This window comes from Petromyzon marinus, chromosome 80, assembly GCF_048934315.1.
Source record: "Petromyzon marinus isolate PM22_M1 ecotype Great Lakes invasive population chromosome 80, UKy_Petmar_22M1.pri1.0, whole genome shotgun sequence".
Classification (NCBI taxonomy): domain Eukaryota; kingdom Metazoa; phylum Chordata; class Hyperoartia; order Petromyzontiformes; family Petromyzontidae; genus Petromyzon; species Petromyzon marinus.
In genome coordinates this window covers 9,352,421-9,364,804 of record NC_133746.1, presented here as the reverse complement: position 1 = coordinate 9,364,804, position 12,384 = coordinate 9,352,421, and the positions used below count along the sequence as shown (strand labels likewise).

General features: G+C 54.6%; 1 protein-coding gene across 3 annotated transcripts in view; it reads left to right on the top strand.

Moving 5' to 3' along the window:
* LOC116957675 (uncharacterized) overlaps nt 1-12,384 on the top strand; it is a 140,719-nt gene that overhangs the window by 36,840 nt on the left and 91,495 nt on the right. For all 3 annotated transcript variants that reach the window (XM_076057239.1, XM_076057240.1, XM_076057238.1), the window contains exons 2-3: nt 6,578-7,130; nt 10,289-10,612. In XM_076057239.1, coding sequence (XP_075913354.1) covers nt 6,578-7,130; nt 10,289-10,612 — 877 coding nt within the window. The remainder of the gene's footprint in view (nt 1-6,577; nt 7,131-10,288; nt 10,613-12,384) is intronic.

The window sequence follows — 12,384 nt, the reverse complement described above, 5'->3', positions numbered from 1 at the left end:
TCGGGGACGATGCCAATCCATGCCGCAAGCGATGATGAAATTCTTGCTTGCAACTTTCATCAGCTAGCTGAGACCAGGCCACCTTAGGTTTGAATGGGGATCTGGGTGTACACCCACTACCCGAGTGGAAGAATGTCAGGTGCATCTTACAGATGACAAGTCGATGGTCAGAGGGCAGATCTGCTCCACGGTAGGTCCTGGTGTCAAGGACATGAGCTCGCACCCGCTGTTCCATCACTATGTAGTCCAGCAGATGTTCTTGCTTGGACCCGGCATGCATCCTTGATGTGATGTGGATGCACCGATGCTGGAACAGCGTGTTGGTAATTACAAGCCATGGGCTGCTCAAGAATCTAGCAGCCTCCTACCGTTGTCATTGAGCTGATCTGGCCCATGCCCTCCAATCACTCCAGACCAGGTGCCAGTATCATGACCAACTCGGGCATTGAAGTCACCCAACATGATGACTCTATCCCGAGGGGCCACTTTAGCCACCACCTGTGACAGGAGGTCATAGAAGGCATTTGACTCATTGGCCTTGCCTGCATCCCTCCACGGATGTTCGTCTTCAGTGGGGGCATAAGTAACCACGACCACCACTGGCTGATGGGAAGGCGAGCCCAAAGTAGCCTGGGGCTTACAGCTTCGCACACCTCACTGCCACGCTCCCATGCCCCAATAATTATTTTGTTCAGAAGAAGAGCCACTCCCTGTTGTTTGGCAGTCTTCTGCCCCGAGAAGAGGACTGTCCAACCCTCATGGTGGCAGGAGCCAGAGCCGGTCCACCGGACCTACTGAATATCACAGAGATCCAGCCAGTACCGGTCAAGCTCCGGACAGAGGAGTGTCAGCCTCTCCTCCGCAGTGAGCGTTCGAACAGTCCACGTGGCCATCCGTAGTGGCTTTTCGTTGCTTCTGGAGGAGCCCCGAGGGTAAAAATTCAATCTCCTGGCTCCGCCAAATGGGGTTTGGCCAGGAGACGTCATAGACGCCTGTCCCCCCGGGGCCTCTGGCACAAGCTTAATACGTTTTTTGCATTGTAGTTTAGTTAATTGAAGGTGGAGGGGTTACCAGCCCCTAGCACCCGTCCAGACACCAAATTTGGCCGCTGTGGTGGTTACCAACGACATGAGGGGAATGGCCAATCTACATTTGCCATCCCCCCACGACACTGCCCACCACAGAGTTGCCATCCGGCACCACACATTTACACACACACACACGCTGACACACACACACTGACACACACACACTGACACACACACACACTGACACACACACACTGACACACACACACTGATACACACACACACTGACACACCCACACACTGACACACACACACACACTGACACACACACTGGCACACCCACACACTGACACACAACAACAACAACCGCCATTCGCCACTAAGTGGCGGTGACGTCACCACGACGCTTGTGCCAGGCTATGTGCACCCTGAGGCCACGTGAAGTGTCGAACGCCCGCTGGCAGGAGGTCACGGGGCAGACCCAGGTGCCACGGGTCGACTGACTGAGATGACTGGCTGATGCACCACCTGTGCCCCCTACTGTGCCAACCTGCTGTGCTTTAGCCACCCGGCGCTCCGCTCGTTGTTCTGAGCGTCGCTCCTCCGCCTTCCATTGTTGTTGGAGGGCGACTACCTCCAACTGCCCAGTAGCGTCCTTCACGAGCCTCCTCCACAGAGGCCGATCTTGACACCGCTGGTACCAGTCATCGGCAAGTCCACTCAGCTCCACGTCCTCCTGCACCACATCACTCCATCTCTTCTCTAGCCCGTGCCGCGCCCGCTTAGCCCCCTCAATCCGGCCGAACAAAAGCTGTTTCGGCATGCGGTGGCTGGGCATGCGGGCTACATGACCCAGCCATCGCAGCCTTGCCCGCCGGAGGAGCTCACCGATGGGACCTTGCCCAGATCTTTCAAGGATTTGTGAGCTCCTCACACAATCCAGTCTGGTTAAACCCAGGATGGATCGTAGGCAGGCCAGCCTAAATGTTTCTAACCGGCGAAGATGTTCCATTAGGAGGGTCCACGTTTCGCAAGCGTAGAGAAGGGAGGGAATGACGGTGGCCGAGAAGACCTGAAGCTTAGTGCGGAGCGACAGACCAGGTAGCTTCCACACAGCGTTACGCAACCGATGAAAAGATATTGCCGCTCGACTGATTCAGAGTGAGACCTCTGATGTTAAACTGGAGCCAGTCATAAGCACACTGCCCAGGTATGGGAAACTCTCCACTCTCTCCACTACTGCCCCATCACCGATTGGGAGTTGTGGGGGTGGAGTGTCCGATGGTACAAAATACCCAGGCAGTTGCTTAGTTTTGGTGGGGCTGATGGTAAGGCCCCACCTCTTAGTGGCACGCTCCAGTCTCAGCAGCAGCGTCTCCAACTCCTCCTCTGACTGAGCAGCTATTACCAAATCATCAGCATACATAACGTGGTTGAGCAATAGGGAGCCATCCCTTGACCACACCCGGGCATCGATAAGCCTCCCATTATATCTGTACCATATGGAGATTGCCCCGGTACAGCTATTGAAGGCTTCACGAACTACGTGGTCAAAATAGATGTTAAATAATGTGGGAGCCAGACGACATCCCTGTCGCACCCCAAGGTGTACAGGGAATGGCTCTGACTCCCGGCCATGTAGTTTTACCCGGGCCCGCTCACCATCATGAAGATCCTTAATGATTGTGAGCAGAGGGTCATATACTCCAAAAGCACGAAGAACGACCCAGAGCCCAGGCCTACTGATGGTATCAAAGGCCTTGACCAGGTCAATAAAGCAGAGATGTAGGTCTTGTTGGAATTCCCTACACCTCTGCTGTAGCAGACGGACAGAAAATATGGCATCTGTGCAGGACCGCCATTTCCTGAAACCGCATTGGGGCTCCGCAAGCCTCTCCTCAGCGTGCCTGGCAAGGCGATGCTGAATAATCCTTGCCAGGACCTTTCCCGGCACAGTGAGGAGTGAGATGCCCCTGTAGTTGTTACAGTCTGTGCGGTCCCCCTTCTTAAAGAGGGGGACCACCAGGGCATCCTTCCAATCCTGCGGAACCCGTCCAGTGGTCCAGACCGTTATGATGTCATATAGGGCAGTCTGTGCACAAACGCCACCCTCCCTCAGCATTTCGCTTGGGAGATCATCTCTGCCCGCTGCCTTTCCTGGTTTCAGACTCCGGATCACCTTCAGTACTTCCTCAACAGATGGCACCTCAGCCAGCCACTCACAGGGGGTGACTTCTTCCAATATTTGAGGCACCGCAGCCTCAGCAGGGTCATCCTCACTTTGTGCCATGATGTTTTCCTGGCTGAGGGATTTTCCCTCCCCCAGAACCTCACAGAAATGCTCAGCAAATCTGCAAACCTGTTCCTGGGGGTCGGAGATTGGATCACCGTTTTTTCCCCTAATGATAGTAATAGGTGTGGCGCTGCAGGTTACTTTTTTGATGGAGTTAAATAGAGATTTGTGATCACGGGCCACTGAGGCAGACTCCATCTCCTCAACAACCCGCGAGCACCACCCATCTTTGCAGCGCCTCACGGCTGTCCGAACCTCCGAGCGAAGATTGCGGTAAGCCTCCTCATTCTCTGACGTGGGATTCTGTAGCCGATGACAGTGGGCCTGTCGCTTTTTCTCAACCATCCTGAACACCTCCTCTGTCAGCCAGGGTCTCTGGGGACGTCTGGACCGCGTACCCAAAGCAGCCATTGCAGCTGCATGAGTCACAGTCCTAAACCTCGCCCATTTACCCTCGACATCAGGAGGAGTCGGGGACGATGCCAATCCCAGCCGCAAGCGATGATGAAATTCTCGCTTGCAACTTTCATCAGATAACTGAGACCAGGCCACTTTAGGTCGGAATGGGGTCCTGGGTTTATACCCACCACCGGAGTGGAAGAATGGCAGGCGTATCTTACAGATGACTAGTCGATGGTCAGAGGGCAGATCAGCTCCACGGTAGGTCCTGGTGTCAAGGACATGGGCTCGCATCCGCTGGTCCGTCACTATGTAGTCCAGCAGATGTTCTTGCTTGGACCCGGCATGCATCCATGATGTTGTGTGGATGCGCCGATGCCGGAACAGCGTGTTGGTAATTACAAGCCCATGGGCTGCACAAAAATCTAACAGCCTCCTACCGTTGTTATTAAGCTGATCTGGCCCATGCCCTCCAATCACTCCAGACCAGGTGCCAGTATCATGACCAACTCGGGCATTGAAGTCACCCAACATGATGACTCTATCCCGAGGGGCCACTTTAGCCAGCACCTGTGACAGAAGGTCATAAAAGGCATCTGACTCATCGGCTTTGCCTGCATCCCTCCACGGATGTTCATCTTCGGTGGGGGCATAAGTAACCACGACCACAATTCCTCGCCTCCGGTTGATGGGAAGGCGAGCCCAAAGTAGCCTGGGGCTTACAGCTTCCCACACCTCACCGCGACGCTCCCACGCCCTCTTCATTCTTTTGTTCAAAAGAGCAACACCCTGTTGTTTGGCAGTCTGCTGCCCCGAGTAGAGGACTGTCCACCCCTCATGGTGGCAGGAGCCAGAGCCGGTCCACCGGACCTCCTGAATGCCGCATAGATCCAGGCGGTACCGTTCCAGCTCCCGACAGAGGAGTGGCAGCCTCTCCTCCGCAGTGAGCGTTCAAACATTCCATGTGGCCACCCGTAGTGGCTTTTCGTTGTTTCTGGAGGAGCCCCGAGGGTAGAAATTCAATCTCCTGGCTCCGCCGATTGGAGTTTGGCCAGGAGACGTCATAGACGCCTGGCCCCCCGGGGCCTCCGGCACAAGCTTATTAGTTACATATTTCAGTTTAACTCGTGGTTTCGTGGTAATTAATTGAAGGTGGAAGGGTTACCAGCCCCTCTCACCCGTCCAGAGCCCCCGTTTAGCCCCTGTGGTGGACACATATGCCATGAGGGGAGGAGCCAATCAAAATTGGATCTCCCCCCACAGCACTGTCCACGACAGAGTTGCCCGTCCGGCACCGCGAGGAGGTAGGGGGTTGTTTTGCCGGACACACACTGACACACACTGACACACACACTGACACACACACATTGACACTGACACACACACACACTGACACACACACACATTGACACTGACACACTCACACACACACTGACACACACACACACACTGACACTCACACACTGCACCAGCTACTCATTTCTTACTGGAGGAGCCCACACAATCAGCTCAGATACTCGCTGTCATCACGAGCATTGATCCACAGCCACCGTGGCTAGGAGATGTTGACTACCTCGCCTGGTGTGCAGGAGGTCATGGGTTCAATCCCTGCCACTGACGATGCCTGCTGCTGCTGCTGCTGTAGATTTGGAGTCTGCGTCTCTCTCATCATCATCACGGTGGGCTAGAAGATGTTGACTACCTCGCCTGGTGTGCAGGAGGTCGTGGGTTCAATCCCTGCCACTGACGACGCCTGCTGCTGCTGTAGATTCGGAGTCTGCGTCTCTCTCTCATCATCATCATCACGGTGGCTAGGAGATGTTGACTACCTCGCCTGGTGTGCAGGAGGTCGTGGGTTCAATCCCGACCCTGACGACGCCTGCTACTGCTGCTGTATATTTGGAGTCTGCGTCTCTCTCATCATCATCACGGTGGGCTAGAAGATGTTGACTACCTCGCCTGGTGTGCAGGAGGTCGTGGGTTCGATCCCGACCCTGACGACGCCTGCTGCTGCTGCTGTAGATTCGGAGTCTGCGTCTCTCATCATCATCATCACGGTGGCTAGGAGATGTTGACTACCTCGCCTGGTGTGCAGGAGGTCGTGGGTTCAATCCCTGCCACTGACAACGCCTGCTGCTGCTGCTGTAGATTCGGAGTCTGCGTCTCTCATCATCATCATCATCATCACGGTGGCTAGGAGATGTTGACTACCTCGCCTGGTGTACAGGAGGTCGTGGGTTCAATCCCTGCCACTGACGATGCCTGCTGCTGCTGCTGCTGTACATTCGGAGTCTGCGTCTCTCTCTCTCTCTCTCATCATCATCATCATCACGGCGGGCTAGGAGACGTTAACTGCCTCGCCTGGTGTGCAGGAGGTCGTGGGTTCGATGCCATACACTACAATTCTCTGGTAGTACGTACAGCGTATGCATTGTCTGTGAAACTGATTGGTCTTTTGAAAGGAGTTGGTCCACCCCGAGGCTCTAAAAGAAAAGCTGTCTCTGATGCGGGCCAATCAGTTTCAAAGACAGCGGCATCACCCACGACTGGAGCGTGTTTCTTGTTTGAATGTTCCCTGCAAGCACTCTGCGTGTGGTTCATGCCAGATGCCAGGCGTGAGTCCTTGCAAAGGGTTTGTTTTGGCGTTTGAACGCCTCAACACGACTGCTACGTGGCCAGAGAGGGTGTTCGAACTTAACGATCGTCAAAGTTGTTTTGTTTTTTTAAACACTGGGCAGGAATTGGGCAAAAACGGAAAAACGAAAACAGACACCGCCCCCGCCCCACCCCGAGTAGGCCGCCCCCTTTTTCACGCTACGCCGTTTCGTCTTCACCTCGTTCGTCCGCTGTGCGTCAGGCAGGGCCCGCCGCCGCCGACGGAACCGCCGCCAAGGGAACCACGGCCAACGGAACCGCGGCCAACGGAACCACGGCCAACGGAACCGCGGCCAACGGAACCACCGCCAACCGAAACGCCGCCAACAGAATGGCCGCCAACGGAACCACGGCCAACGGAACCACGGCCAATGGAACCGCCGCCGACGGAACCACGGCCAACGGAACCACGGCCAACGGAACCGCGGCCAACGGAACCACCGCCAACCGAAACGCCGCCAACAGAATGGCCGCCAACGGATCCACGGCCAACGGAACCACGGCCAACGGAACCACGGCCAACGGAACCGCGGCCAACGGAACCACCGCCAACCGAAACGCCGCCAACAGAATGGCCGCCAACGGATCCACGGCCAACGGAACCACGGCCAACGGAACCACAGCCAACGGAACCGCGGCCAACGGAACCGCGGCCAACGGAACCACCGCCAACGGAACCGCGGCCAAAACCACCGCCAACGGAACCGCGGCCAACGGAACCACGGCCAACGGAACCAGCACCAACGGAACCAGCGGTGAGCAAAGCGAGGCGAGCGCTCCCTCTCGCTCGCCGGGCGAGCGAGCGACTAGGTGAGAGTGTGCGAGTGGTACAGACACACACACGCGCACGTGCGTGTGTGTGTGTCTGTACCGCTCACTCACCTGATCGCTCGCTCGCTGGGTGAGTGAGCGGGTGAGCGAGCGACTAGGTGAGAGTGAGCGAGTGGTACACACACACACACACGCGCGTGTGTGTGTGTGTACCGCTCACTCACCTGATCGCTCGCTCGCTGGGTGAGTGAGCGGGTGAGCGATCAGGTGAGCGATGGTACAGACACACGCACGTCTACACTATACACTGCTGGTAGACTAACACTGCAACACACACTAACACCGCACACTAACACCGCACACTAACACCGCACACTAACACCACACACTAACACACCACACACTAACACCGCACACTAACACCGCACACTAACACACTAACACTGCAACACACACTAAAACACTAACACCACACACTAACACCACACACTAACACACTAACACCGCACACTAACACCACACACTAACACCGCACACTAACACACCACACACTAACACCGCACACTAACACCGCACACTAACACCGCACACTAACACACTAACACACCAACACACTAACACCACACACTAACACCACACACTAACACCACACACTAACACCACACACTAACACCACACACGAACACCACACACTAACACACTAACACCACACACTAACACCACACACTAACACCACACACTAACACCACACACTAACACACTAACACCACACACTAACACCACACACTAACACACTAACACCACACACTAACACCACACACTAACACCACACACTAACATCACACACTAACACCACACACTAACACACTAACACCACACACCACACACTAACACCACACACTAACACCACACACTAACACACTAACACCACACACTAACACCACACACTAACACCACACACTAACACCACACACTAACACCACACACTAACACACTAACACCACACACTAACACCACACACTAACACCACACACTAACACACTAACACCACACACTAACACCACACACTAACACCACACACTAACACCACACACTAACACCACACACTAACACCACACACTAACACCACACACCAACACACTAACACCACACACTAACACCACACACTAACACCACACACTAACACCACACACTAACACCACACACTAACACACCAACACACTAACACCACACACTAACACCACACACTAACACCACACACTAACACACTAACACCACACACTAACACCACACACTAACACCACTAACACCACACACTAACACCACACACTAACACCACACACTAACACCACACACTAACACCACACACTAACACCACTAACACCACACACTAACACCACACACTAACACCACACACTAACACCACACACTAACACACTAACACCACACACTAACACCACACACTAACACCACACACTAACACCACACACTAACACCACACACTAACACACTAACACCACACACTAACACCACACACTAACACCACACACTAACACCACACACTAACGCCACACACTAACACCACACACTAACACCACACACTAACACCACACACTAACACCACACACTAACACCACACACTAACACCACACACCACACACTAACAACACACACTAACACACTAACACACTAACACCACACACTAACACCACACACTAACAACACACACTAACACCACACACTAACACCACACACTAACACCACACACTAACACCACACACTAACACACTAACACCACACACTAACACCACACACTAACACCACACACTAACACCACACACTAACACCACACACTAACACCACACACTAACACCACACACCAACACACTAACACCACACACTAACACCACACACTAACACCACACACTAACACCTCACACTAACACCACACACTAACACCACACACTAACACCACACACTAACACCACACACTAACACCACACACTACACACTAACACCACACACTAACACACTAACACACTAACACCACACACTAACACCACACACTAACACCACACACTAACACACTAACACACTAACACCACACACTAACACCACACACTAACACCACACACTAACACCACACACTAACACCACACACTAACACCACACACTAACACCACACACTAACACACTAACACACCACACACTAACACCACACACTAACACCACACACTAACACCACACACTAACACCACACACTAACACACTAACACCACACACTAACACCACACACTAACACCACACACTAACACCACACACTAACACCACACACTAACACCACACACTAACACCACACACTAACACCACACACTAACACACTAACACCACACACTAACACCACACACTAACACACTAACACCACACACTAACACCACACACTAACACCACACACTAACACCACACACTAACACCACACACCAACACCACACACTAACACCACACACTAACACCACACACTAACACCACACACTAACACCACACACTAACACACTAACACCACACACTAACACCACACACTAACACACTAACACCACACACTAACACCACACACTAACACCACACACTAACACCACACACTAACACCACACACTAACACCACACACTAACACACTAACACCACACACTAACACCACACACTAACACCACACACTAACACACTAACACCACACACTAACACACTAACACCACACACTAACACCACACACTAACACCACACACTAACACCACACACCAACACCACACACTAACACCACACACTAACACCACACACCAACACCACACACTAACACCACACACTAACACCACACACTAACACCACACACTAACACCACACACTAACACCACACACTAACACCACACACTAACACACCACACACTAACACCACACACCAACACCACACACCAACACCACACACTAACACCACACACTAACACCACACACTAACACCACACACCAACACCACACACTAACACCACACACTAACACCACACACTAACACACTAACACCACACACTAACACCACACACTAACACCACACACTAACACACCACCCTCCCACGTGATCTCTCCACGCCATAGCCGCCCTCCGTGTCACCGTCACCGGCATCACCAAGAGCTCCGTGTCGTTGGCGTTCTCCGGCCCCGACACCGGCGGCTACACCTACACCGTGGAACTGGTGCCGGTGCCGGGTTGGCCAGAGCCCGGCACCGGCACCGGCACCGGCACCGGCACCGGCACCGTCACCGGCGCCGGCACCGGCACCGGCACCGGCGCCGGCGTGGTGGTGAGGAACTCGACGGGGGCGAGGACGTTCGAGGCGACGGGCCTTAGTGCCGGCACGGCGTACGCGGTGACGGTGAGGGCCACCGGCGGGCAGGCCGCCGGCCTCACGCTGGTCACCGGTGAGTGTGGTGAGGGTCACCGGTGAGTGTGGTGAGTGTGGTGAGTGTGGTGAGCATTGATGGTGAGTGTGGTGTGGGTCACAGGTGAGTGTGGTGAGGGTTGATGGTGAGTGTGGTGAGGGTTGATGGTGAGTGTGGTAAGGGTTGATGGTGAGTGTGGTGAGGGTTGATGGTGAGTGTGGTGAGGGTCACCGGTGAGTGTGGTGAGGATCACCGGTGAGTGTGGTGAGCGGTGAGTGTGGTGAGCGGTGAGTGTGGTGAGGGTCACCGGTGAGTGTGGTGAGTGTGGTGAGTGTGGTGAGGGTTGATGGTGAGTGTGGTGAGCGGTGAGTGTGGTGAGGGTCACCGGTGAGTGTGGTGAGTGTGGTGAGTGTGGTGAGGGTCACCGGTGAGTGTGGTGAGCGGTGAGTGTGGTGAGTGTGGTGAGGGTTGATGGTGAGTGTGGTGAGGGTTGATGGTGAGTGTGGTGAGGGTCACCGGTGAGTGTGGTGAGCGTTGCTGGTGAGTGTGGTGAGGGTTGATGGTGAGTGTGGTGAGGGTCACCGGTGAGTGTGGTGAGCGGTGAGTGTGGTGAGCGTTGATGGTGAGTGTGGTGAGTGTTGATGGTGAGTGTGGTGAGGGTCACCGGTGAGTGTGAGGGTCACCGGTGAGTGTGGTGAGGGTCGATGGTGAGTGTGGTGAGGGTTGATGGTGAGTGTGGTGAGGGTCACCGGTGAGTGTGGTGAGCGGTGAGTGTGGTGAGGGTTGATGGTGAGTGTGGTGAGGGTTGATGGTGAGTGTGGTGAGGGTCACCGGTGAGTGTGGTGAGGATCACCGGTGAGTGTGGTGAGCGGTGAGTGTGGTGAGCATTGATGGTGAGTGTGGTGAGGGTCACCGGTGAGTGTGGTGAGGGTTGATGGTGAGTGTGGTGAGGGTCACCGGTGAGTGTGGTGAGGATCACCGGTGAGTGTGGTGAGCGGTGAGTGTGGTGAGTGTGGTGAGGGTTGATGGTGAGTGTGGTGAGGATCACCGGTGAGTGTGGTGAGCGTTGATGGTGAGTGTGGTGAGGGTTGATGGTGAGTGTGGTGAGGGTTGATGGTGAGTGTGGTGAGGGTTGAGTGTGGTGAGGGTTGATGGTGAGTGTGGTGAGGGTTGATGGTGAGTGTGGTGAGGGTTGATGGTGAGTGTGGTGAGGGTTGATGGTGAGTGTGGTGAGGGTTGATGGTGAGTGTGGTGTGGATCACCGGTGAGTGTGGTGAGCGTTGATGGTGAGTGTGGTGAGGGTTGATGGTGAGTGTGGTGAGCGTTGATGGTGAGTGTGGTGAGGATCACCGGTGAGTGTGGTGAGGGTTGATGGTGAGTGTGGTGAGGGTTGATGGTGAGTGTGGTGAGGGTTGATGGTGAGTGTGGTGAGGGTCACCGGTGAGTGTGGTGAGGGTCACCGGTGAGTGTGGTGAGTGTGGTGAGTGTGGTGAGGGTTGATGGTGAGTGTGGTGAGCGGTGAGTGTGGTGAGGGTCACCGGTGAGTGTGGTGAGGGTTGAGTGTGGTGAGGGTTGATGGTGAGTGTGGTGAGCGTTGATGGTGAGTGTGGTGAGGGTCACCGGTGAGTGTGGTGAGGATCACCGGTGAGTGTGGTGAGCGGTGAGTGTGGTGAGGGTCACCGGTGAGTGTGGTGAGCGGTGAGTGTGGTGAGGGTTGATGGTGAGTGTGGTGAGCGTTGATGGTGAGTGTGGTGAGGGTCACCGGTGAGTGTGGTGAGGATCACCGGTGAGTGTGGTGAGCGGTGAGTGTG